The following is a 26,885-nucleotide window of genomic DNA, read 5'->3' as shown; positions in this document are numbered from 1 at the left end:
TATGATTTTCATTGTGATTCCTGGTGGAATATAGATGTCTGCCCCTGAGCAATTTTAATGTCATGAATGTTTTTGGTGCATTTTCGCAGAATAAACCCCCCCACCCACTATATCACTGTAATACTAAGAACACTATATCAAGTAAAATAGCATATACTGTAGATTGTCTCAAAACTAACAGACATGAACTATAAAAAAAAAAACCTCTAAATTTAATTTCATGATGTTCAATGATGGAGATTTAATGCATTCTATTTTGCTGAGTGAGATTACTATTTTAAGAGCTCTAATTTCAATTTGCTTTAATTTGAAACTATTAAACTGCAACAAAGTCAGTCTGTGGGTTATACAGTATGCTCTTGGTATTTTTCACTCTCACTAGAAGAAGCATTTAACACAGGAAGGAAACCAGCAGTAAATCTGGGCTGTGGCTGATAAGTTTATTGCCTCTCTGTGTCTCCTCTCATGCAGTGGTCTGATGTTTATTACTGTGGCTTTTTCAAACAGTGCAGTGGTTTCATATTTATTGCAGTGATTTTTCAAACAGTGCACTGGTCTGACTTTTATTACAGTGGCTTTTCAAACAGTGCAGTGATTTGATGTTTATTACAGTGGCTTTTTTAAACAGTAAAGCGGTATGACATTTATCACAGTGAGTTTTTTAAACAGTGTAGTGGTCTGATGTTTATTACAGTGGTTTTATCAAACAGTGCAGTGGTTTGATATTTATAACAGTGGTTTCTTTAAACAGTGCAGTGATTTGATGTTCATTGTAGTCAGTTTTTCAAACAATGCAGTGGTCTGACCTTTATTACAGTGGCTTTTCGAACAGTGCAGTGATTTGACGTTTAAAACAGTGGTTTTTCAAACAGTGCAGTGGTCTGTTGTTTATAACAGTGGCTTCTTTAAACAGTGCCGTGGTCTGACGTTTATTACAGTGGTTTTTCAAACATTGCAGTGGTCTGATGTTTATTACATTGGGTTTTTTAAACATTGCAGTGGTCTGATGTTTATCACAGTGAGTTTTTTAAACATTGTAGTGGTCTGAGGTTTATTACAGTGAGTTTTTTAAACATTGTAGTGGTCTGGGGTTTATTACAGTGGTTTTTCAAACAGTGCTGTGGTCTGGTGTTTATTACAGCTGTTTCTTTAAACAGTGCAGTAGACTGATGTTTATTGCAGTGACTTTTTCAAACAGTGCAGTGGTCTGGCATTTATTACATTTACTTTTTCAAACAGTGAAGTGGGCTGCTGGGAGCATACTGAACTTTAATGTGTTCTGTTCCAATGTTAGAGGACTGAGATTCACTAGAACCATGAGAATTTTCAATACAGCTTCAATATGAAGTTTGCTTTTAGACAGAGCTTGTGGCAGATACATCTGTAAAAGCCAGTGGCAGAGGTTTATAGTTTTGTTTCATTGTTGTAATAATGGTTATTTGACAGTTTAATTGCAGTTTGGTTGAATTAATACACTAATTAGAGTAAGGAGTTGGCAAACCTGCCATCCAATTAATGACATTAGATTGGAGGTGTGGGTTAGAGCTATTTTGACTTATAAAAAGCACTCAAACATTTTGAGTTTGCTATTCACAAGAAGCTTCTTCTGACATGGGCCATGCCTCACAAAAAAGAGATCTCAGAAGACCTACGATCAAGAATTGATGCTTTGCAAAAAATTGGGAAGGGTTACAAAGTTGTCTCGAAGAGTTTAGATATTCATCTGTCCACAGACAAATTGTCTATAAATGCAGATGATTTAGGACTGTGGCTACTCTCCCTAGAAGTGGGTGTCCAGCCAAAATGGCTCAAAGGGCACACCGCAGAATGCTCAATGTGGTCAAAAAGAACCCTGACAGCTAAAGACTTAAAGGAATCATTGGAACTGGTTAACATTTCTGTTCATGAGTCTACTATACGGAAAATATTAAACAGGCATGTTGTCCATGGCAGGACACCATGAATGAAGCCGCTACTTTCCAACCAAAACATTGCTGCATGCCTGAAGTTTGCCAAAGACCACCTTGACACTCCACAATGCTACTGGGAAAATGTTTTGTGGACTGATGAAACTGAGGTTGAATTGTTTGGGTAGAACATGCAGCACTACATATGGTGTAAAAAGGGCACAGCATAACAACATGAAAACACTATCCCAATGGTAAAGTACGGTGGAGGGAGCATCATGATTTGGGGCTGCTTTGCTGATTCGAGGCCTGGAACACTTGCCATCATCAAGGGAAAAATTAATTCCCAAGTTTATCAAGATATCCTACAGGATAATGTCAGGGTGGCTGTGTACCAGCTGAAGCTCAGTAGAAGTTGGGTGGTGCAGCAGGACATTGATCCTAAACATCGAAGTAAATCCACTACAGAATGGCTTCAAAAATCCACCTTTTGGAGTGGCCCAGTCAGAGCCCAGACCTTAACCCAATAGAAATGCTGTGGAATGACCTCAAGAGAGCCATTCACACCAGTTATACTAAGAATATGGCTGAGCTGAAAGAGTTCTGAAAGGAAGAATGGTTCAAAATTCCTTCTGAACATTGTGTAGGTCTAAAACGCTTGGTTGAGGTTATTGCTGCCAAAGGAGGATCGACCAGTTATAAAATCCAAGGGTTCACTTACTTTTTCCACAACACTGTGAATGTTTAATGGGATGTGTTAAATAGAGACATGAAAGATTATAATTGTGTGTGTGTGTGTTGTTAGCTTATGCACATTTGTGTTTGTCTGTACCTGTGACTTTTTTTGTGTGATTTTATGATCAATTAATGCCAGAAAACCAGCTAATTCCAAAAGGTTCACATACTTTTTCTTGCCACTTGTATGGCACGTATACACGGTACAGATACTGTATAGGTTATAATAAATGCAGATTTCTTACCTAAAGCCTTTCCATATCCATGTGATTATCTATATGGTTTTCATTGTTTTCAAAGCTCTTTTTTGTGAAAAATCTCCTTTGTGTATTTCAGGTCAGAATACAACAGTTCAAGAATCGTCAGGTATGTCATGTGTTTGTTTCTATTGTAATGGTGCAGATTCTCTGACATTTTAAATAATTGTTTGTACAGTACATATCCATTATATTTTAAGACTGCCATATATAAAAAATTAATGTTATTGAAATAAAGTACAGAAGTTGAAATAACTTTGCAAAATCATTGCTTCCCATCATCTTTCATGCCGACACACCCCTTCCAATGTCCCAACTCAGAAACTCGGGTATCATCTAGAATTCTGAGCTTCCCACTTGTTAATACGACTTCGCTTGATCATTCATGTGCTCGGAACTCATAATTACGATATTTCCAACTCCACTTGAAGGGTACATAATTAACAAGACACACCTGGGAATAATCAAAAGATTTCAAAATAAAAGACACATCGGCCCCTACTGGCACAATTTGTTTGTTCACCAAATGCAAAAATTCTTGTTGAGAGAACTACAGTACTTATTTCTTGATATGCCAATATTTTTCAATATGAAATTGTTCATTCAGTCTAACTCTGTTAGACTATTTGGGATAACATTTGGGGGAATATTGTTGGTCTAACATTTGTTTTTATGTAGATGCAAAGTAATTCAAATTTCGTAGTATCTGTGACTCAATCCTGCATAAGCTGTATAAAATGTATCTTCATTAGTTAATTAGTTAGTTGCCATGTTCTGACCCACTCAGTATGCAGTCTGATTTTATTGTAATATTTTTGTCAGTAGTGGATCAGAAAGTACATCATGTGTATGTGTTTTCTGTAGTTCAGAACATGTGTTTACAGTGAGGACATACATAAGTAAAGTGGGTTATGTTTTATCTATACAGAAGACATGCGTCTTTGCCTGTAGAAACAACAGGTATCTCCAGCATGCTCCGATCAGCCGTGTGCGGGAGAACTGCTCCATGTCGACAGTGGAAGTCTGCATCATTCGGGTACTGTAAACCTCTTAAATCACATTACACTTGACACTATTGAGGATAGCTTGTGCCCCCCCCCCCCAGACTGTGTCCTAACAAGTTGTGACAAAGAATTTGTCTATCCACGCTGAATTGGAAATTGTTGTGTGTTGCGGCACAGTTAAAACCAATCAGAACATATTTGGGGATTTTTAATTAACTGCGCCTGGTAAAGAGTTGGTTATTTCCATGTGCTGTCTGCCCCACAAAATCTGTGAAGAATGCTGTTTGCATGCATGTAACACTCTCCTCCATCAATTGATCATTTTTGGATGAATTTTTGCTGATATGATCGATGGAAAATGTACACAAATATCTCTTCTTTTTTTTTAAATAAAATTTGTATTACCACCTGCTTTCATCTGGCGATAATAGCGCAATGTAAATCGCACTTGGGAATTTTTGTGAATGAAGCATAATCTGTTATGAGCCTAATTTACATAGAATGGAGGAGTGTTTGTACAAAAAGAAATGACAATGACTTAATTTAAATACTGAAGACACAGGGCAATTTCACTAGATTGTGGGTGGTTAGTGAATAAAATGCAGCTTTTTGCACTAAAATACCAAGCACAAAACTGGCGCAACTGTTTGGTGAATTTGCCCCTTGATGTTTAGTATAAAGTTATAATAAGGAGTTTTAGACCAATGAGATTTCACAGTGGGAAATAGAAACCAAAAAATAGACAAAATGTCCTGTCACTCATAGCTGGTGGACAAAAACTCAGATTTACGTGGAAGAGATGGCTTTTATCATGTCACGCCTGGTTAGGACACTGTGTTATACTAATCTAGTATTTTACACTTAGCATTTTAAACCTGTTATACCAAATTTTACTGTTAATTGCTTATTAATGACAGTGAATCATTTAGAATTGAATGTGCTGTTTGGCTCCTGCATAATTATCATCCAACAGATATACATTTGATAATTGTGATTCTACAAAAAGCACAGCTACTTTAAAATGATGTTGTATATGTATACATGTGCAAGAATGCATCCTGATCGCTTCACAGACGATCAGAATTTAATTCAGCAAACATACATTTAAGTTTTGCCTCTGTGTCTTCTGCCCCTCCTTTCAGTCCAGTATCTCTCCACTACAAATAAAACCTCCTTTTATTCATCTGCTTGGACCCACTGATCACCATTATGTCTGTTTATGCACTTCTGTTATCACAACCATATAAAAACTTATATTCCTCCTATGGCCTGCAGGCCTCTGAAGGCTCTGTTATTTAAGCCCCCTAAATAAGCATAAACTGATCAAGTTTATCTCCCTATCAGTTCAGTCGAAGCTCCCTTCTCACTATCTGTTGTCTGTTTTCACTTTTTCTGGTCTTCACCCTTGATTGCTCACAGGCCGTTGAAGCATTGCATTCTTTACCAATATTAAGCTGTAATAATCGTTGAAATCATAATTATTGTACCAATATTTTATTTTACAGTGTTAAGAGTAGACACCCATTTTCAGACTAAACATCAACAGATTCACCACTAGGGTGTTTCATTTTCCCCTTGCTTTGCATTCTGTATATTAACAATATGTGAGGCCAACAGCGCCAATACAGTCTGAAGAGGCTTGATACCTTTAATAATAATGAGTCCCTTATGACAACGTTCTGCTGTGGTGTATGGAGTTCGAACTTCCTCTACAAGTGTGAGTACATAGTTACCTTTGTTTCACATGTGTTTGCAGGTGTCTTGCAACACCTATTCGTGCTGAAAAACATTATCGTAACTTTAAAAATCCAATTGCTATACACTCTTCAGTCAAGGTAAACACAGCAGTGCTTCCACTCCTAGCTCCCACAGGAACTCCTTTATCATGTTTTCAAAAACCCCACTCTGCACCCACAGGAGCTCCTTTATCACGCTTTCAAATATCCCACTCTGCACCCACAGGAGCTCCTTTTACCATTCTGGTTCAACTGCTCAACAGCCACAGCAGTGCTTTAACTCTGCTTCTGCAGGAGCCCCCTTTTACTATTCTGGCTCAACTATTTGTTAACGACCCTAATCACCAGTGCCATTTAATGATAGGCATTTCTATAAAAGCATAATTTACATATTACTGTTATATTACCTGTAAATGTTATATTATCAGTATGCACTGTTGCTCGAGGAAGGCAACAAGTAGTGGTAGCCCTTCTGCCAATGTTTCTGATAATGGAGCCATCCACTATCAGAGTGCTGGGCTCAGCTGTGATCTCAGCAGAATGCTGATGCCTGCCCAACCTTGAGCACCTACTAGCTGCAGTGTTAGCTGCTGACTGATCTATGTTCGTTCATGCTATGGGTTTTTTCGACCACATTCTTTAATGGTTCAAATCTATTTTCAAGACATATCAGGGGTGGAAGATACTAATGCATCAGTATGTGATACTCATGACAGTCTGATGTCTCGAGCAACTTTGGGTCTCGCTTTGACAGAAAATTCCCTTTTTGTAGTAATATTTCAGTCCCAAAAGTCTCTAGTTTTAGTGTGAGTGCCAAATTAGGTCGTTTGAGTACTCTGCTAAACTGCTGATATGAAAATTAGAGGTTAAAACGCAAAGCAAGGGAGTAAAGGTTGGAGCTGTAAGCTAAGCATCCGAACAGTAGTGAAGCAGGAATTGAAGCCACTGAGCTCTATTCTAAGCTCTCCTGTTGAACATTGTTCGGTTCCATGCTTGAGGATTAAGCATGTTCATATCGCTGAGTGAGCTCTCATTCAAAATCCAGCATTAATTATTTTCATGCAAATAGAGAATAGGCTCTCCCGTCGCATGCTGTATGGTCCCATCCTTCAGGATTCAGCTAGTTCGTATCACAGAGTGAGCTAATTTTAAACAAGGCATAATTCATTTTCACACGAATCAGGTGCTCTCCCGTTGAACGCTGTGCGTTCCCATGCTTGAGAATTCAGCCCGTTCGTATCGCAGAGTGAGCCCAGTTAAAATGCAATATAAATAATTTTCACATGAAACAGGTGCTCGCTCGTCGAACACTGTGCAGTCCCTTGCTCGAATATTTGACCTGTATCGTATTGCAAGGGGGGGGGTTCTCGTTCTAAAGGAGCTTTAATCGTTTCCTTCAAATGCAGCATGGGCTCTCCCATTTGAATGCAGTATGAGCTAAATCATGTCTATATGTATTGTGGGCTCTCACATTCGAAACACTGAGAGGGCATCCGACTGCACAGAGGGCCCCCATTCGAATGCAAAACGGGGTCTTCCGTTCAAATCACAGTAAGGGCTCTCCTGTTCGAATGCTGGGTGAGCTAATTCGCATCTATATGTATCGCGGGCTCTCCCGTTCGAAGCTCTGAGAGGGTTCTCCCATTTGAATGCAGAGAGGGCCCCCATTCAAATGTATGCTGTGGTTACCCATTCTAATCGCTGTGTTAAGCTTGTGTCAGTGGGGTTCTCCCATTCGAACTGCAGAGTGAGCCCTCCCGTTAAAACGAAATGCGTCTGGAAGTGGCTTAAGTTCAAGTTCAGAGCGAGGTATGCCCACCTGCCTAAGAGCAGAGCGGGTCCATTCTTGCCTGGGGCGGACCTGCCTGAGCATAAGGGGGGGAGGGTTACCTCATTTAAACCAAGCGCAAAGTATTCTATATCTCATGGAACTTTAAATGTTAACATAAATGTTCTTATTAGCTAATTTTATGGGGGTGTTCAGAGCTCGGTTTGAGTCTCGAGCTGTGCCCTCCACTATGGAGAGCGAGCCAATCTGTTTAACTTTACCTCTATTCAAGGATTACATTAACATGTGACTACTGAAATGGAGTTTTACTAACAAAGTTCGGGAGGAGCATGTTCATTTAATCTGACCAATCACAATGCCAGAGTAAACATATATAAACCACTGCTTACCTCACGGCTGCAACAATTCTTCCATTATCCCTCCTCCACCCCAGCTGCGCTTTCTGTGTATTTATTACTAAACTCAAAAAAAGTCCAGGGGGGTGTTCAGGGCTCGGGCTGAGTCTCGAACTCGAGCCCTCCACAGCGAGCCAAATCCTTTTACCTTTACCTCTATTCAAGGATTACATTAACCTGTGAACTACTGAAAGGAGCTTCAGGTGTTCGTGCTTCTCAACTGTGTTGATATCAGACACATTGAAGAAGATCCGTGAAGTTCCTGTGCTTGTATATGTATCCGCTTTTTTAAATTTTCCGATCAGACGGGTGAGTGTGAGACTAGTCTATTGTTGGTTCTGATATCTATATCACTAGTTATATCTATGTCACCAGTACAACTGTAAAACCTTTTAGTCTAGAAACTGAAACTGTGACTTTGTGATTGTCTAGTAGAGTAAGCATTTTCAAATCACAGTGATCTGAGACCCGGATGAGCGGTCTGATACGTTGATGTGAAGTTGTTACTCAGAAATATCAGACTGCTAGATGGCACCATTGACCAATCAGAATCAAGTATTCCAGAGAGCCGTGTAATAAATTAGTATATGCTGTAAAATTCAGTTCGGTTTCCTTTAGTGGTGGTGATTTTTATTAATTTCAGTGACTCGATTCTTTTGATTCCATTCACCAAAAAGATTTGATCAGATTTGTTCATTGATTCGTTCACTGACCATATCTTCAAGTTACGCCTCACTTTTATTCATAATTCATCCAGCCCCTTTTCTTGTTGAATGAGATTGACGAACTGAACGAACGACATGCAGCTCCTTCTCTCGTTCAGCAGATCATCGTTCATTATGACTGATTTGTTCATGTCGGTTGAAAACAAGTTTACCAGTACATTCAGTTTGTGCACGTCAAGAACAAAATGACTGATTAGTTCAGTGAAGGGGTGTATTCGTTCAGTGGGTCGAACCAATGAGATACTCCTTCACAGCCCGCTCTTGAATGCTATTAGCTCACACCTAAAGTCAGTTTTTAAAAGCATGACAAAGGAAGACAAATGGAACTTTAAAAATAGAGTTTAAACACCTTAACCATTTTCACCACAAATGGCAGGTCTTATATTTCCTATATCTTGTCAAATGCTGGGCTTAATCATTACCAAGACAAAGTTTAAGAAAAGCCTAATAATATCTTACACTGTGCGTCAAAGCAGAACATTTCCATTCGTAATTCATGTCATTTTTACTGTACGGTAGTCAGTTTAACACATTCATAAATTGGGGATCATGTTCTCCGTATAACGATAAACTTGTCTTCAGTGCATTTCACCCGTCTCTCCTTGTTGAAAGCGATTGACTCACATGCCAAACTGAACTAAAGACATGCCTCCATCTCGTTCAGTCGGTCAGCAGATCTTCGTTAACGAATCATTCGCGAACGAGTTTACCATTATATTTGTATAACCACCTCCCATCTCGTTCAGACTCAAATGACCAACTAGTTCAGTGAAGGGGCGTATTCGTTCAGCAGGTCAAACCAATGATATGCTCCTTCACAGTGTGCTCTCTAATGCTATTGGCTCGTGCCATAGTCAGTCTTTATAGGTATGAAAAGCAGCAGAGCTCATTGGCGTTGAAAGGGAGAGACGTCAGTGAACGAAAAATATGAGTCAGTGTATGGAGGTGAATGAAAATGATTCTTTCACTTAAAAGATTCGTTCAGAAAGACTGATTCGTTCACAACGAAACATCACTAGTTTCCTTCACTTCACTAAAATAACTACAGGTGAGATTTTTCAGTGGTGTGAAATAGGGGTGTAAATCGCCAGTTTCATCATAATACGATCTTGTATCGATTCTCTTAGCCAGCGATCTGATGTTTGCTGATACCTCAAAGTCTGCCACGATACGATTTCGATTCAATTCAGGGACCTGTGAACAATATAACGATCGGGGACTAAAAACGGTTCAAGGAACGAAAACAAAAGCCGAAAACAAATTTTTTATTTTTTATCAGAATATAACCGAAATCCAGAACAAAGTTTTTTTTTTTTTTTTTTTTTTTATTGTTCCAGAATGAAAACGTTATTTTTAAATGCTGGAAACCGGTTATAACCAGTTAATTTTGTTCTGATAATTTTTACATGAAACTAAAGGCCAAAGGTTTATTACAGTACAATTTTGGAACTACACCACTTCATGTTGCCTGAAAAAATTAAACATGTGCTTTGAACCTGTAGGAAACTGCTGCATCACACATTTCTTTGCCTAATTGCACATTGTGGATATCTTTTTAACAACTATGTATAATTGCTACATATACTTGCATGACTAATCCAGATATAATGAAAACATTATTAGAGGTAAAAAGTACATTTCTCAGTTGTTTCCAAGTCTTCACTGAATTATTGTTAGATATCAAGTAATTTGTATTTGTATAGTGCTTTTCACAATACACATCGTTTCAAAGCAGCTTTACAGAAGATCATGCATAAACAGAAAATGAAAATAAGTCATCATTGTATAGTTTGATTAAATATGATTTTAAATTGTGTATAAAAAATAATGAAATAATAATTGTATTTAGAACCCCAGTGAGCAAGCCGAACGCGACTGTGGCAAGGAACACAAAATTCCATAAGATATTCATTAATGGAGAAAAATAACCTTGGGAGAAACCAGGCTCACTGTGGGGGCCAGTTCCCCTCTGACTAAACAGCATGAATATAATGCCAATATTAGTTATTTATGTGCAGTGCAAGTCATGGTTTAAAATTAGTAAACTAAGTGTTAAGGGCCAGTGTTCAAACAAAGATTCTGTATGAACTGTAAGATTAATGACTAATGTCTTTGAAGTTCATCCTGGGTTAACTGCAGAAGTTCACATAGATGTATTGTCCTTTGTTAGTTGGCTGATGAAGGCTTTTGTTGGCAATTAATTGATAGTCTATGTATTCCATTATAAGAGTGTAGTCCATCATTAGACCAAGGTGATGCAGGCAGGAGTCAGTGACGTGCATCGCAGTTCAACCGTGTAACAGTATAAAGGACGGGCAAGGAGGAGGCGGTACAACATAAAGTTTTAATGTCCAACTTAACTTAAAACAAACATAAACAAACACAGACACACATGCAGCATGGCCGCATGTGTCTCTCTGTCTCTCGAACTGGCGTCTCCCTCTGCCCTTTATCTCACTCTCCCACTGATCAGCTGATTCAGTGCCGGCCATGCTCCATCACGGCCCGGAAAAGCAGCCTAATTGTGAGTTGAAGGATAAATTAGGTGTATGCCTGGCTGAATAGATGAGTCTTTAGTCTAGACTTAAACTGAGTGAGTGTGTCTGCGTTCCAAACATTGTTAGGGAGACTATTCCATAGTTTAGGAGCCAAATAGGATCTACCTCCTTTTGTGGATTTTGATATTCTAGGAACTATTATCAGGCCAGAATTTTGCGATCGTAATGAACGTGATGTAATATAGTGTGGTAGAAGGTAACTTAAGCACTGCGGAGCTAGACCACTCAAAGCTTTGTACATGGTTAACAGAACTTTAAAATTAATACGAAATTTATCAGCCAATGTGACGATGATAAAATGGGGCTAATATGGTCATATTTCTTGGTTCTCGTCAGCACTCTGGCTGCTGCATTTTGAACCAATTGAAGTTTTTTTTTATTGAACTTGCTGGAGATCCTCCCAATAATGCATTACAATAATCTAGTCTTGAGGTCATGAACGCATGAATTAGTTTTTTGGCATCAGCAACAGAGTGCGTGTGTCGTAACTAAGCAATATTTCTGAGGTGGAAGAATGCTGTTCTACAAACATTGGAAATTATATTTTCAAAGGACAGACTGATATCAAATATAACACAAGTTCTTCACTGTAGAAGACGATGTAACAGTACATCCATCGAGTGTCAAATTATATTTTAGCAGCTTATTTTTAGAGGTTTTTGGTCCAATAATTAATACCTCTGTTTTGTCGGAATTGAGTAGAAGGAAATTTCTGGACATCCAATCTTTGATTTCGTTGATACACTCTGCTAATTTGGAGAATTGTGAAATTTCTTTGGGTTTCTAAGAAATATAATGTTGGGTATCGTCGGCATAACAGTGGAAACTTACTCCACGATTCCTGATAATATATCCCAGGGGAAGCATATATAAGGAGAAAAGCAGAGGCCCTAAAACTGATCCCTGTGGCACTCCATACTTTTGTTTGATTTAACAATTCCTCGTTTACACAGACAAAGTGATAGCGGTCTGCTAAATAGGACCTAAACCATGCTGATGCAAGTCCACAAATGCCTATATACAGTACTGTGCAAAAGTCTTAGGCACATAAGATGTTTCACAAAAGTGTTTGTCTTAAGATGGTTATTTATATTTTCAGTTTTAGTGTGTCAATAGGAAATATAAATTTTAGACTGCCAAACATTTCTTTTGCAAATAGAATAGAATAGGATAGAAGAACAGGGAGCCCTGCAACAGATGGCATGTTCCCCACAGAACCCCCCACTGAATATTGAGTCAGTCTGGGAATACAAGAAGAGACAGAAGCAATTGAGACAGCCGAAATAGATGGAGGAACTGTGGCAATTTCTCCAAGAATCTTGGAACATTCTGTCTGCCAACAACCAAGATAAACTGTATCCAGGTGTACCTAGGAGAATTGGTGCTGTTTTGAAGGCAAAGGTGGTCACACCAAATATTGATTTAGCTTTTTTTTAATGTTTACTGGACTTTGTGTGATGCTAATTGATAAATGAAAACTATTTATGACATTATTTTTGAAGGCATCCTCACTATGCAACATTTTTCACAATTGCCTAAAACTTTTGCACAGTACTGTAATTCTCAAGCCTATTCAAGAGAATGTCATGATCTATGTTGTCGAAGGCAGCACTAGAAGAGAAATGCAGCCATGATCACATGATAAGAGAAGAGTAGTCTCTGTACTGCTTGATAACTGCCATTTAAAAGTTTCTTGGGACATGTCCTAAGGATAGCGAGGTGTTAATAATATTAAGAAGAGGTTCTGAAATTAAAGGGAATACCTACTTTAAGAGCTTAGTTTGTATTGGATCTAACATACATTTTGTGGCTTTTGATGTTTCGATAAGTTTTGTTAGCTCTTCATGACCTATGACAGTGAAAGATTGAAGTTGCTCGTGAGGAAAATTATGAGACACTGTTTTCTGAGGTACTGTGACAGACGATTGCATAATTCCCATTTTATTTCTGATGATTTCAATTTTATCAGTAAATAAATTCATGAAGTCATTACTATTGTGCTGCGACTGAATATCTGGTTCAGTTGAGGCTTTATTCCTAACCAATTTAACCACAGTCCTGAATAAACACCTAGGATTGTTGTGGTTATTTTCTATGAGTTTGCTAAAATATGCTGACATTTCAGCTTTTAGTGTAGAAGCAGATCTGTTATTAAAATTATATTTAACTGTTAATTAACTGCTTATGATTTCTATGCCGATAAATCCACCACACAGGAAAAAAATAATTGCTTATTTTTGCTTATATTGGTGAGACAAGTGGCTTATTTTGAAGTACACGCATCACTCACCAGCTATTGGTGGTGTACTTCACTGGAAATTGAAAATCAAGTCAAGCGCATTGCATTGTGGGATACAGTATTCAACACATTGTGCTCTGGCTGTGTACTGCACATTTTGGTAATGTAAACAGAAAACATATTAAGCATATTGTGCACAGTATACTATATGCTGCAGAACTAGTAAGTAAGAGTAGTATGGTAGTATGCTATTCTAAAGATTATCATCTACAGTGATGACTGTCTAACTCACATGACGTTAAACTTAACAGAAGCTGTAACTATGACCCACATCAAGAATAAAAAATGTATAGTATTTTGACATTATTATTAAGCATACTTTACCCCCCCCCCCCCCATTTTTATTACCATAATGCAAAAAAAATATTCTCATTACTGTAATGCAAAAATAATTCTTATTTACGTTTTATACATTATGTTTTAAGTACTATTTATACATCATAGTAGTATTTGTTGTACTGTCTTTGATGCTGATTTAAATAATTGTTTTACAGTATTTTTACTTTATTACTGTAATGAGTATATAATGAGATTCAGCATTGAGAATACAAATAGGTGGATTACTGTTATCAGACTGAGATTTTTTTGTATTACTATAATAAGAATTTTGAGTGAAAATATGCTTAATTTTCATAAAAAATAACATCACAATGCAACAAATCTTGATGAATTTCTTTCATCATTTTATTTATGCAAAATATCCTATTTTTTTTATTCTTCTGGTTTTGGGGTGAAATATAGTCTGGACATGTTTCCATGAGATTCACCTGGACAGCCACATCTGTAAATATGTTGCGTGTGTGTAAGAGGGACAGAGAGAGAAATATGCTGGTTAATGTCTCTGTACACACTCTAAATCTTTCTGTCTGACTTCAGTCTATGCGCAGGTGTTGCAGGTGTGTTTTTCACAAATCTAATGCTGATAATTCTATTGCTTTGTTCAAGACAGATCAAGAATTTCTCTCTCTCCTCTTGACCTCTGACTGCTGCATTTATCCCTCTGTTTCCATGGACACCTCACAGCCAATCAGCTGCCTCGCCTGTGGACCGTACTAAAAACAGCAGATGGAGGAGGCAGCACATGTCTTACACATTAACACACCGCATCACACACACATGTACAGGTCCCTGAACACACACACACTAAACTGAAACTGATGAGCGTATGTAAAGTTGCATTGTTGTTATGTGTCATGAATGCTGCTCCCCCTCAGCGTGTAACACACCGTAGAACAAGCGGACTGCTGATGCAAATGTGTGATGCTCATGTGACATCACAGGCCACAAACAGAGCGCTGTTCAGTGTGAATGAGTGAGTGTACCGAGCTCTCTGTGTCCACACACCCACAGACGCACGGCCATGGCACACACACTCGCCGTTATGTGAGTATATGATGCAATCTGCTGCCGTTTGCATGAGCTGTTTTATGCACCTAGGCTGACACGCTGACTCATGTTGTTTGCTCTGTGTGTGTGCTCAGGAAGATTCCTCAAGGAGCTTGTGATGTGCGTAACCATGGTTAAGGAGGTCGTGCCTGTGTTTGTGAGATGCAGTGTTTACAGGACATCAGTTGTGATAGTGAGCGGTGTATGTGTTGTGGCTGTTTGCTTGGCTGAGCTGAAGTGTTTTCATGTGCTTTATGAAACATGAGGAGATGCAATACTGTATGTGTGTGTGGTGGGGGGGGGGGTTTGATCAAATGTCTTACAAGTAGTGTAAAACTTCAAATGAGCTACGTTGCGAGGAGCAGCCAGTGTTCCCCATGAGGAAAATGGCTCAATATACATACTAAATAATGTCTTGATGAAAATGTGAAATGCAGAAAGGCTTGATTGAGGGTTATGGGATAGAAAATATCATTAGCTCTGTATAAAAACAATAGAAAGTCCAGACAAGCATAGAAAAACAAACGTATGTGTGTGTTTGGCTGTAGCTGATATGCGTTATGACGTAATTCACAGTCACATGTCAAGAGCGCTGTGAGCTTCTCTTGTGTTCGATGTGTGTGTGTGTTGATCCTTCATGTGCAGTCTCACTGTAAATCTGTCTGTTTATGCCACAAGGGACTCCTGCTTTTTATATATATATATATATATATATTTGTTATAAGCCATGTATTTTTATTTACCTTCTGCTTTTAGCCAAAAAAGCATACAAATCAGAATATGAGCATCTAAAAACAGCATCTGTGTGTGTGTGTGTGTGTGTGTGTGTGTGTAGATCTGACCCTGTGAAGGTGACTGAGGTTAGAGGGGTTGTGTGTTCACTGAATTGTGTTCAAGAGTGAGTTAGCGATAGTATTTGTTCTGAAGTGGTTCTCTGTGCTTTATAAGAGAGCTGTAAGAATGAACCTCCAAGTGATTTGAAAGGAGTACTTGCATATTGCACACAATATGTGTATATACTGCATGCTATATTTGAAAAGCATTTCAAACAGAAATACACTACATTGTTGTCACATGACTTCATCATTCAGTGAGTGGCGTCCAGGGGCAGATTTAGTTATATTGGGGCGCTTGGCAAAATACAGGAATGGGGCCCTTTTCAATTGTACTCATTTACCTTGAGTTCCTTTCTCTGTTGTGATGCTGTGATTTAACACATTACATGAAAAACTGAATCTGGCTACCATAAACTATACATAACAAACAACACTTACCAATACAAGGCCTTTTTTCCATCTCACACTTCCTCTTTCTTTACTTTTCCATCTTCAACTTTTACTTCAAGAAACTATTTTGCAAGATATCTAAACAGACTGAAACTTGACTCTGCATGCCTTGGCTTCAGCATATCTTGTTATCAAACACTCCATGTCTCCAGCAGCGGTGTAATCGACATTAGCTTCAATATCGTGGTAACTATTTTCACAAGTGTCATCAACGCCTGCATCATCATCATCAACACTGTGTATTTGTGACTGGTGAGTGAGTGCTCACATTAACTGCTGTGCTCGTGGAAGCAGTGCGGTTCAGAAAAATGATGTTTTTCACTCCGGTAGTGTTGAGAGAAACTTTTTAGATTCCTTCCTTTTTCAAGCAACACAACACAAGCAACAGTGTATAGTGTATATGAAACTGTCCGAGCGGTCAGGCTCGCTTTCATCTGTTTTCCACCACAAACTTCTGTAGTTGCTTAAAACCTTGGAATATTCTATTACAGCCTGATCTGAGAGGGGTTGTTTGCTTTGATGCTGCTGAAAATATTAATCATATCAGTTTTATAACAGTGATAATTTAAATTTCAACAGACTTTATTTAGCATTAATAATAATAGAGAAATATAATTTGTATGTTTAAGGGGGCCCTCAACAAGACATTTCAATGGCAGCCAGGGGCGTTTCTACTTCTAAGCGGTATAAGGGGGTCCCTGCAAAGCAAGGTTGTTTTGTGTTTTATTTAAATGTTTTTAAATATGATAAATGCGGGGGCCTGGGTAGCTTAGCGAGTAAAGACGCTGACTACCACACCTGGAGTCATGAGTTCGAATCCAGGGCGTGCTGAGTGACTCCAGTCAGGTCTCCTAAGCAACCAAATTGGCCCGGTTGCTAGGGAGGGTAGAGTCACATGGGGTAACCTCCTCGTGGTCACTATAATGTGGTTCTCGCTCTCGGTGGGGCGCGTGGAGAGTTGTGCGTGGATGCTGCAGAGAATAGCGTGAAGCCTCCACAAGCACTATGTCTCTGCGGTAACGCGCTCAACAAGCCACGTGATAAGATGCGCGGATTGACGGTATCAATATATATATATATACTAAAAGCTGCGAGTAAGACTCAGGCATCTGTTATGGCTCAATTAGACAGTTGTAGGGGTCCCCCTTGTGGATCCAGAGGGTTTCTTTGGGCCTCCAAGCAGGATTTCACTTAGTGCCCCCTTATGCTCAGAAACAGCCCTGATGGGAGCTTTAAGTTTGAAAAACACTCTACGCAAGTAAGTGAATGCAGACACTTCCAGCTACGCATGCTCGATTTTATGCATTGTTGCATTCCAAAATGTATCAGACTGCAATTCAGAACACAACAATGCAAGCATGTGTTGCATTCTCAACATTTCCTCAAGGGGTACTATAGTGGACATTAGTGTGAATTGTCTGCTTCTAGTGAGTTTTCTCTTTAAAATCAACTGCTGTCATGGCGGAGCAATTTTGCACTTTGAAGTTAGTCCTTTTTTACTTACCTGAAGAATAATACATCCAGTTTAAAAAACACGGACATTTGAAGGTAAATCTGTCACCCACAGTACTGAGATTTGTTACAGCTACAGTAAAAGAAGAACGCACGGTAAGCATTTCCAACCGGACTGCTCGTTGTCATTGCACTGGTAATGCGCTCGCATCTGCGTACACGTACTTGCGTAAAGTATGTTTCTGGCCTAAAGACCACATGAAATAGCTTGGCGAGAGCAGTTTTCTTTTCTGTATTGATGCATTTGAAACAGGATGTTGGGTCTACAAATTTCAATAGTCTTTAGTTTGCATCACAGCTGTGAAAACTGATTTGCTGCTTGCTATCGCTTGTCAGAGGCAGGTGGTATTAGGGGGCGAGACGCTCTCATTCTAGAGAGCATTTTAGTTTTTTATATGCCTGTGAGTGCCTGCTGATGTCTTCCATATGTTTTCCTGGCAGTGAAAGACTGTCAATTTTAATTGTGTATATCTTCTGAAAGATAATTTTGTCAACTTAAGAGACCAACAGCATATAGATGCCCTCAAAGATAATAGAAATAATAGACATGGACTAAAAGCCACAAAACTCAATTTTTATAATTAGAATGTTCACACTGTTCTTTTCCATACATGAAAGTGAATGGGGACTGGGTCTGTCAAGCTTCAAAAGGACCAAAAATCACAATAAATTGATCATAAAAGTGGTCCAAATAAATTGTGTGCTATATAACGTGACTTTTGAAGTCATACAATAGCTTTATACAAGAAACAAACCAAAATGTAAGTTGTTATTCACTGGTAATATTCCCGAAGCTATGAAATCTCATTCAAACTTGCATTCATTTCAAAACATTCAAAGGTGTTGTGTCGCTATCAGGTGCCTCATCTGTGTATCTGTGATTGACGCAGTGATGGTGTGTTTGGCAGCAGTCTGGTGCAGAGTTACATACTGAATACACATGGAGAAATGAACTTCACCTGTCCATTTTTCATCAATATCAGACATAAACGCTACCACATGTATGTTGTACACGTATCACTGTATGCAGCAAACTGTTTATAAGGCTTGCCTTTCAAAAAATGAAAGAGATTATAATGTTTTTATGCATAAATACACGGAACAATGGAAAGACAATTGTAGAAAAGCATTTACATTCGCCTTTGGTTAAAAATGTCCCTTGAATTTTCTATAATTGGACATTTGTTTAGTAAGTGTAGTGACAAAACGTGGACACAAGTAAGCACACTAGACATTATGAAGTTGCTGCTTAAAGCTTATGGACATTAGTTTGTGTTGTAGTAATGAGTAGCTGGCGGTGTTGGGTGTTTGACGTGTGTTTCTCCTTGTGTCGTAGGTATGTAAATACTTTGCACCAGTACTGCTGTCCTGCGCCGCTGCACTCTAAGCAGCTAGCTGTACCTGCTCCTCTCTCTGAGTGCAGGTAAGAGGCGCTCGACTCCAAAAACTCACTGTTTAGACCAACAGAAAGCATCAAAACACAAGCTTTAAACTGAATGTTTTGAAGGTCTATTGGCATTCATTTATTCTGTTTAATATTTTGGTCTGTGTTTAAAGCTCTCATGTATAATTGTGAAGAATAATACTGCTTGTGGGCTTGCTTTATCTGATGAAGTGATAGTTTTCAGTGGTTCATTACATGAATATGTTACATGTAATGGTAGAAATCCAATGTGACTGTTAATTCTTTGTTGTTTTTTCTTTATTGCCCAAGAACTGTTTTATCCATGTGTAGGAGTAGTGCTATCTTTAAGGAACAGATCACTCAAAAATGATAATTCTCGAATCGACTCTTCATTTACCTTTATATCGTCTCAAACTCATATGGCTTTCTTTCTTCTGCAGAACACAAACAAAGATATTATATGTCTGTTTGTCCATACAGTGCAAGTCAATGGGGTCCAAAATGTCAAACTCCAAAAAAAGGAATAAAGGCAGCATAAAGATAATCCATACACCTTGAGTGGTTTAATCCATGTCTTCTGAAGCGATACGATCGGTTTTGGGTGAGAAACAGACCACAGTGTAACTCTTTTTTTCACTATAAATCTTGAATTCTGCAGTCTTTTTGACACGCTTGTACGCGTAATCAAGCTTCAAATCATGATCGCACCAAGGAGACTAAATCATGGATTAAACCACTGGATTACCTTTATGCTGCATTTTTGTCCTTTCGGAGCTTGAATGTGTTGGACCCCATTGACTTGCATTGTATGGATATAAAAACCTCTTATCCCCATTAAAATATCTTTGTTTGTGTTCTGCAGAAGAAAGTAAGTCATACTAGTTTGAGAAGGCATATGAGGGTTAATAAATAGTTAGAGAATTAAATTTTTTGGATTTATTTATTTTTTTAATGGAAATTAAATGATGCCACCTGATGTCTTATACTCAGGCCCACATGGATTTGCTTTTTTTTTTTACATTTTCAGCACTGATTTTGGGGGGAAATGAATACAGTTCTGTGGAATGGATTAAACATGGTATTGATAGTTGAAAACATGTTTAAATATTTATGAACATGTAAAAAGCAGGAGATGTGTAGAGTAGACAGCGTGATGCCCTTGACAGAGAGTTCAGAAGATATCTGATGCATGATCTGTACAGTATACCGGTGGTGACGTTCTTGAGTGTGCGCACTATGCTGTTCTTATAGTGTGCTTCTCTGACAGGGATGATAATGTGCTGCATCAGTTCTGTTGTCCTCCGTCTGGAAGCAGCAGTCCTTCAAGATAGCAGCTGTGGATCGATCTTCTTTACCATGCTCGATTTCTCACAAAGCGTTCTTCCAGAAGCATCGAACTCCTCCTGAGACAGTCTGTTTCTCTGGGGAATAAACATCTGCAGTAGTCTCATGTAGGACAGACGGCAATATTTCTGCAGTAGTTTATTTAAACATGCAGTCCGAAAACACTGCAGTGGTAGTGCTAGAAGATATAACGCTAACAAAGATTGCTTAAAGGGATAGTTCACACAAAAATTACAAATATGTCATCATGTTCAGTAATTACCCTGATGTCGTTCCCAACCAGAATCATTTTCTTCCATGGAGCACAAAAGGAGATACTAGGCAGAAAATTCACACTGCTCGTTTTCATAATGGGGCCTGAGGCTTTCAAGCTCCATACAAGTATCATAAAAGTAGCCATGTACAGTACTATATTCCAAGTCTTATGAAGCCATATGAAAACTTTGTTTGAGGAACAGATCCAAATTTAAGGTGTTATTCGCTGAAAATATTCCACACAGTTCTCAAATCTCATTTAGTTTGGTCTGTTCCTCACACAAAGCTATCATATCTTCAAATATCTCTGTGTTTAATTAAGGACCGAAAGTCATATAGGTTTGGAACAACTTGAGGGTGAGTAAATGATTTAATCTTTGAGTGAACTGTGCCTTTTACAACAAGCAGCGGATTCAGTTTGGTATTATAATGGTGTTGGTTGTACAGTATATGTGGCGACAGGAGTTTATTGTGCACCATGTGAAAGACTAAAATGAGTGTAAGATGCCATGAGAGCAATCAATCCAGTAACCAAAGTGATGCATGACATATAATAAAAGCAATATCAATTCAAACATCAACTATTGTATTACTGCTGTATTTGCTTTGCCAGATGTCAGTCGTGTGTTGTTCTGAAAATGTAACAAGATTCAAATTAAAAGTTTCAGTTTTGACACCCCTCTTGTGATTGTTTCTTAATGGTGCACTCAGTATTTTATTATTATTATTTTTTTTTGCTAATTGCTAAACTTTAAAACAGAAAGAAATTGTAGACTAGTGTTTTGTAAATGTTTAAAATGATGTCCACTCACATGAGATGAAGTCTCTAGTTGGATCATTCATAGATAAAAAGCTGCTTTATTCTACATATGTTGCTGTGTTCAGATCACATGACCAGCCAAATATTATTTGCTTTATCTCAGTAATCCCTTATAATTTGATACTTTTACTTGCGGAATAAATTACTTTTCTATAATGCCATCTGCAGCTGAGACCTTCTGTTTTTAAGTGATGCTGCATTTACATCACAAGGTGTGAGCACAACACAAACAGAACTTTTACTGTTATATCAACACCATGTTATTTTCTTTTGATTGTGTATTGTTTCCTGCTATTCTTGAGTATTTAAAGGATTCGGGTTCAAAACTATTTTAGTAAATTTTTCATTTAAAGGGATAGTTCACCCAAAATGAAAATTCCAGATGTGTATGACTCTTTCTTCTGCTGAACATAAATGAAGATTTTTAGAAAATATTTCCGCTCTGCTGGCCCATTTAATGCAAGTGAATGGTGATCAAAACTTTGAAACTCCAAAAATCACATAATGGCAGCATAAAAGTTGTCCATACGACTCCAGTGGTTACATCAATGTCTTCAGAAGTGATATGATAGATGTGAGTGCAAAACAGATCAATATTTAAGTTATTTTTTCCTACAAATTTCCACCATTGACCAGCCCCGACCAGTAGGTGGTGATATGCACAAAGAATGCGATTCGCCAATAAAAAAAATAAAAATGTGGAAGTGATAGTGTAGATTTATAGTAAAAATGGACTAAAATATCTACACCTATCATATTACTTCAGAAGATACGGATTTAACCACTGGAGTCATATGGATTACTTTTATGCTGACTTTATATGTTTTTTGGAGCTCAAAGTTTTGGTCACCATTCACTTACATTAAATGTACCAACAGAGATGAGATCAGTGGTGTAGCCAAGCCTGTGCTGGTCTCGTGAAAAATATGTTAACATGGTGACTAACTGGAAAAAATATATTATGTGGTTCATTACACATATCGCAGCAGTTCCAAGGTGAAATGTTCACTGTGCGGTGCTAAAAGCATGTTACTTTTTTCCAAAACAGATGAGGTTTTAAAGGTATGGTCTATGAAGGTTTAAATAAACAAAATTTGCCTCCCCACCCTAAACTGTAAACCTAAACCTAACCGAAACTGTCATGAAAAGAAAATGTGAGATGAAAAACGCAACTATATCATTCTGTGGTGCTTTTTTTTTTGTTTTGTTTTTTGACACTTTTGTAAGTGTTTATGAACTGATAATCTGCCGTTTTACTCATGATTTGTATGAAAGTAAATAAAAGTCATTGTTGTTGTAACGCCTCTCATGTTCATTTCACCAGGAAACTGATGCAATATGTACAACGAGCCACGTAAAATCAGTTTGGAAAAATTTAGGAATAGTAACATGATTCTATGAGACCAGGTTTTCTTTTACGTGTATTTCAATGTTTATTCCAGTGGAATGCTGCTTGCCCCATAGAGTTACTGGACAGTATGTCACAGTCAGATGCAGTACATAGAGCTTCACTTGTATCCATCCTGTAACACAATTATGCATCAGTTTATGACGATCTCCAGCAGGTGGCACAAGAGACCACAGGACACATCACAGTATGAAGATCTAAGATGCTGTTTCTCCCATAACACTTTATTCTGTACTGTAGGAATAAAGATGGTACTGCAAATGTAAAGTCCATTTGATGGAGCAAAGACAGACAGAGAGAGAGAGAGATTGTTGTGGTGCTTTATGTAATATACAAGGTTTTTCATATTTTGAAGTTGTTGTAACTTTGGATATCAATGTAGCTGAAGTGTTTTAAAACTATTATATGATAGTGGCTGGGTGTTTGTGCAAGTTATGATATTAAAAAAAAAAAAAAAAAAAAAAAAAACTGAAAGCAAGAAACATTCCGGGCTCTATTTTAAGAGTGCAAACACTAAGCACAGTGCTATGTGATAAGTCAAACTCGCAGTCAACGGGCATAGCCAAGAAATTGTTCGCACAAAGCGCTAATGGGCTGGGTCAAGTGCAGTTTAATTCTGAGGTTCTTCTCCGGTTATTGCACCATCCGTGTCCTATTATATAGTTCATTCCCTCAAGCACCAGTGATATAAACAAAGACAGCACATTCACATTAACAGGTAGTTGGTAGTGTAAATGGACTGTATGCAATGAATTACAAGAATTGAAATATGGACTTACGTTCTTTTATACATTAACTGCGTCCTTGTTGAATGTCAGGCATATTTCTATGACAGTGACACACTCCTTTTATACAAGTGGAAAATGTGATTCTCAACAGGATTTGGATTTACGCTCCATGAAATGATAGAGAATGCAAGTATTACTAATCAAACTGATCAAGTGACATAGAAATCATGACTGGTATTAACAGTGATTGTATCGGCACACACTTCAGTTCTACCGGTCAATTTTGATTTAGAAATTACATTCATTTATTAAAACACAAAAAACTTAAACCAAAAATATTTATACATTCAAATTACATTTCTAACTCCGTGAAAATATAATTAAAATAACGAAGTGGTCAAAAAAATCATATACAACCACCTCCCCAAATCCAAACATTTTACCCTCTCCAACTTTTTCCAACGGTCTCTTTTGCAGTGACTTAAAAATCACTCAATGACAACAGGTGAAAAACCCCCAATACAAATTAGATTATAAATACAATTGTAAATATAAACAGAAGAATAATAATTAACAAAGAATCCATGACCTCAAGAAGGTTTTACACAAATCTCATAAATGTTTGTTTCATAAAATGGCTACATCATTGATTGTCCGGGTCATTATTTGATGTTCCATTATATTTTCAGAGTTTAGACATGAACTTTATTACCACCTGCTGCTGTAATCTCCAAACTGAAAATGCAGGAACTGAGTTTAAACTTTGTGCTGAAAACAGACGTGGTCTGAAGCGTCTTAGCGTAATGATCTCGCAGGAAAATAGCGAATTGCACTTTGCGCCACATCATTAACAAACAATACACCCACAGATGCCGCAAACACACTAACTCGTGCTCTAAGGTTATAGATGTAAAGGTGCAGCAGTTGGGTCCTGATTTTGGAGATTGAGGGGTGAATATGATGGAATGCTGAATTACTCGTGATTTGCACATAATACCTCTGCCTCTGAAGCAGATAGTGAGATTTATTGTGGTTGCAAAAACTGGTTTAAGTGATGTAGTTCATTATGTCTAAAAGAGTTCAGTAGTAGGGTACAACGGGGCTAAAGTTGCACGGGGTAAAAGGCACTTTTTTTCTTCCAAAACACTAACAACAAAAACTACCACAACACTTTCCTAAATACCTGTTTTTCACTGTGAACTGCAAAATATTCCTGATCCATGCGATCATTGTGTGTAATGTCTAAAGCTTGATTTTGCGCTTATTTGATTTAACTTTTAAAATGTTGTAAATTTATATAGCTAACAAGAATTTCTGAAATTGTCACATCTATTTGAGGCAAAACACTTGTTTGTCATTTTCAAGGTTTTGATCAAGGTCATTAAATCAAATATTTTGTGAAAGTGAAAGGAGAGTATTAAACCCCTAGTATTAGTCCCCTATTATACACATTGTTTTTTGTTTTGTTTTTTAAATAGAGGGGAATAGATTTGTTATGAAAAATTTTCAAAATGTGCTCACACAGACTCATTCAATCATAATAGAGATTCATTTGTTTATAGAATACTTAAGATGTTCTGAAGTGGTTATTTTGAGTAAGCATCATCTTAATATGTTACTCAAAAAAAGCATCTTGCTGTCTCAAAATTATTTGCATTAGTTGACAAATTGTGCTCTATAACTATTGCCCTGGTATCTACTGTACACTATATACTATAACCAAGTGTGGGGTAAAAGGCCCCCTCACACTGTTTAAAAAAATATATATATTGTAATTTTTATTTTTTATTTTTATTCAAAGCAACCTTTTGTTATTATTTCTTTTCACATAAATGATGTTGATCCATCAATTTTCATAGAAATTTATTTTTTCACTCTGCGATGATAAAAGGCACATTTTCCTTAAGGGGGCCCTTTAGCCCTGTTAAACCCTTTTGTCTCACTGACTGACATCATTAGTGGTGTCTGAAGAGGCCAGCACCCTTAGTATTAAACTTCCATAGATGATAAAACAGGCCAAAAAAAAAAAAAAAAAAAAATCCTACAGACATACATTGAAGGAGGGATCTGTTTTTTACCTGAACTAGTCGGAAACCACCCAGAACACCCCAGCAACCATCTAGCAACATCTTAACAACAGCATAGCAACATCCCTGGCATCATTGAAAACTCTACTTTAAACCACTTTAAATCAAGTTATTATGCTGAATTGTAATATTTTTCAGTTGATTTGCTGGCATCTTTCCAATCCATTTTTGTTCTTCTAAATGACAACAGTAGAATTAAGCAGGACAGGAGCTTCAGTGTGGTGTATGTACATGACATCATAGTATTGAGAATGAGGGAGTCCCTCCCCTCTGACAGTCCTACACAAGGGTACTGTCAGCAAACCATTTGCAACTTAAGTAGTGATGTTGTTGCCAGGCAACCGGCGTTCGGCATATGTAGGTGGAGATCCCTTCATGGATGCAGTGGCAGAAATGCACTCGTGGGGAACAGTTGAGGAAAATTCTGCAGCACTCTGAAGTTCGTACATGCTTGTGGATCTGAGGTTGAGATGCACCCTGTCCTTCATGCTTGCTGGATGTGTGAAGACTGATGCAGTGAGGGCGAATCTATAACTGACCTGGTTTCTTCATGAAGGGAGCGGTGTGCAGAAGACATCTCCTCTTGGATACGGGGAGGTATAGTGGGTCTTTGAGATCTTAGTAGTTTGGGTTCCCAAGAGAAGGCTGTGTTACACTGGACTGCTGGACTGTCATGTCTCGTTGCAGATGTCTAGTGTACAGTTATCTTCTCTGCAGTGTGAATCTCAGGTGAAAATGGAGGTTGATCATTTGGCCCTGTGACTGATACTGAAGCCCGAAGATGTCGAGATTTAAAGCTCTGTGTTTCGATTACTGGCAGTTCTTGTGTCTGCAGCCCAATAGTGCGTTTTTCAAAAGGTAAGTGTGTGTGCACGACTCCAGTACTCTGCTTAAGATGCTACACATTAACATACTCTTTAAACATCTCAATTGACAGCAGTGGAACAAGATATCCAAAATAACCAACACAGTCCCATAACAATTCATAATGATTTGTATGACATGGCAAAATCAGATGATATCGAACGACTTGCCTTGTTTGAAAATGTACAACTTTTATTCACACATACACCAACCAATCAATAAAGACAATTTCAAATTGATACAATACGCCCATAACATTTTGCAGATCCACTATGCATCACTTAATTTTATTTAATAAAGGAAACGTCTGTGACAAATTTTGTTACCCATTGTGCAATAAAAAGACTGATGTATGTGAATAACCTGTAATACTCATCCCTCTTCT

The 26,885-nt window shown here is 37.9% G+C and overlaps 1 protein-coding gene across 5 annotated transcripts in view; it reads left to right on the top strand.

The window, feature by feature from the left end:
- The window catches only part of LOC127419564 (IQ motif and SEC7 domain-containing protein 1-like), a 161,993-nt gene that overhangs the window by 10,369 nt on the left and 124,739 nt on the right, over window positions 1-26,885 (top strand). For 2 of the 5 annotated variants that reach the window (XM_051661069.1, XM_051661073.1), the window contains exons 2-3: window positions 2,979-3,008; window positions 3,828-3,935. The exons of 1 other annotated variant lie outside the window; for it this stretch is intronic. In XM_051661069.1, the coding sequence (XP_051517029.1) occupies window positions 2,979-3,008; window positions 3,828-3,935 (138 nt within the window). Of the gene's footprint in view, window positions 1-2,978; window positions 3,009-3,827; window positions 3,936-14,729; window positions 14,789-26,315; window positions 26,495-26,885 lie in introns of those variants that run through there. 2 more of the 5 variants (XM_051661075.1, XM_051661071.1) reach the window with 2 other exon arrangements.

The sequence above is a fragment of the Myxocyprinus asiaticus genome, chromosome 28 (genome assembly GCF_019703515.2).
Source record: "Myxocyprinus asiaticus isolate MX2 ecotype Aquarium Trade chromosome 28, UBuf_Myxa_2, whole genome shotgun sequence".
NCBI classification, from domain to species: domain Eukaryota; kingdom Metazoa; phylum Chordata; class Actinopteri; order Cypriniformes; family Catostomidae; genus Myxocyprinus; species Myxocyprinus asiaticus.
The sequence above is the reverse complement of the archived record's forward strand: the minus strand, read 5'-3'. Positions and strand labels throughout refer to the sequence as shown.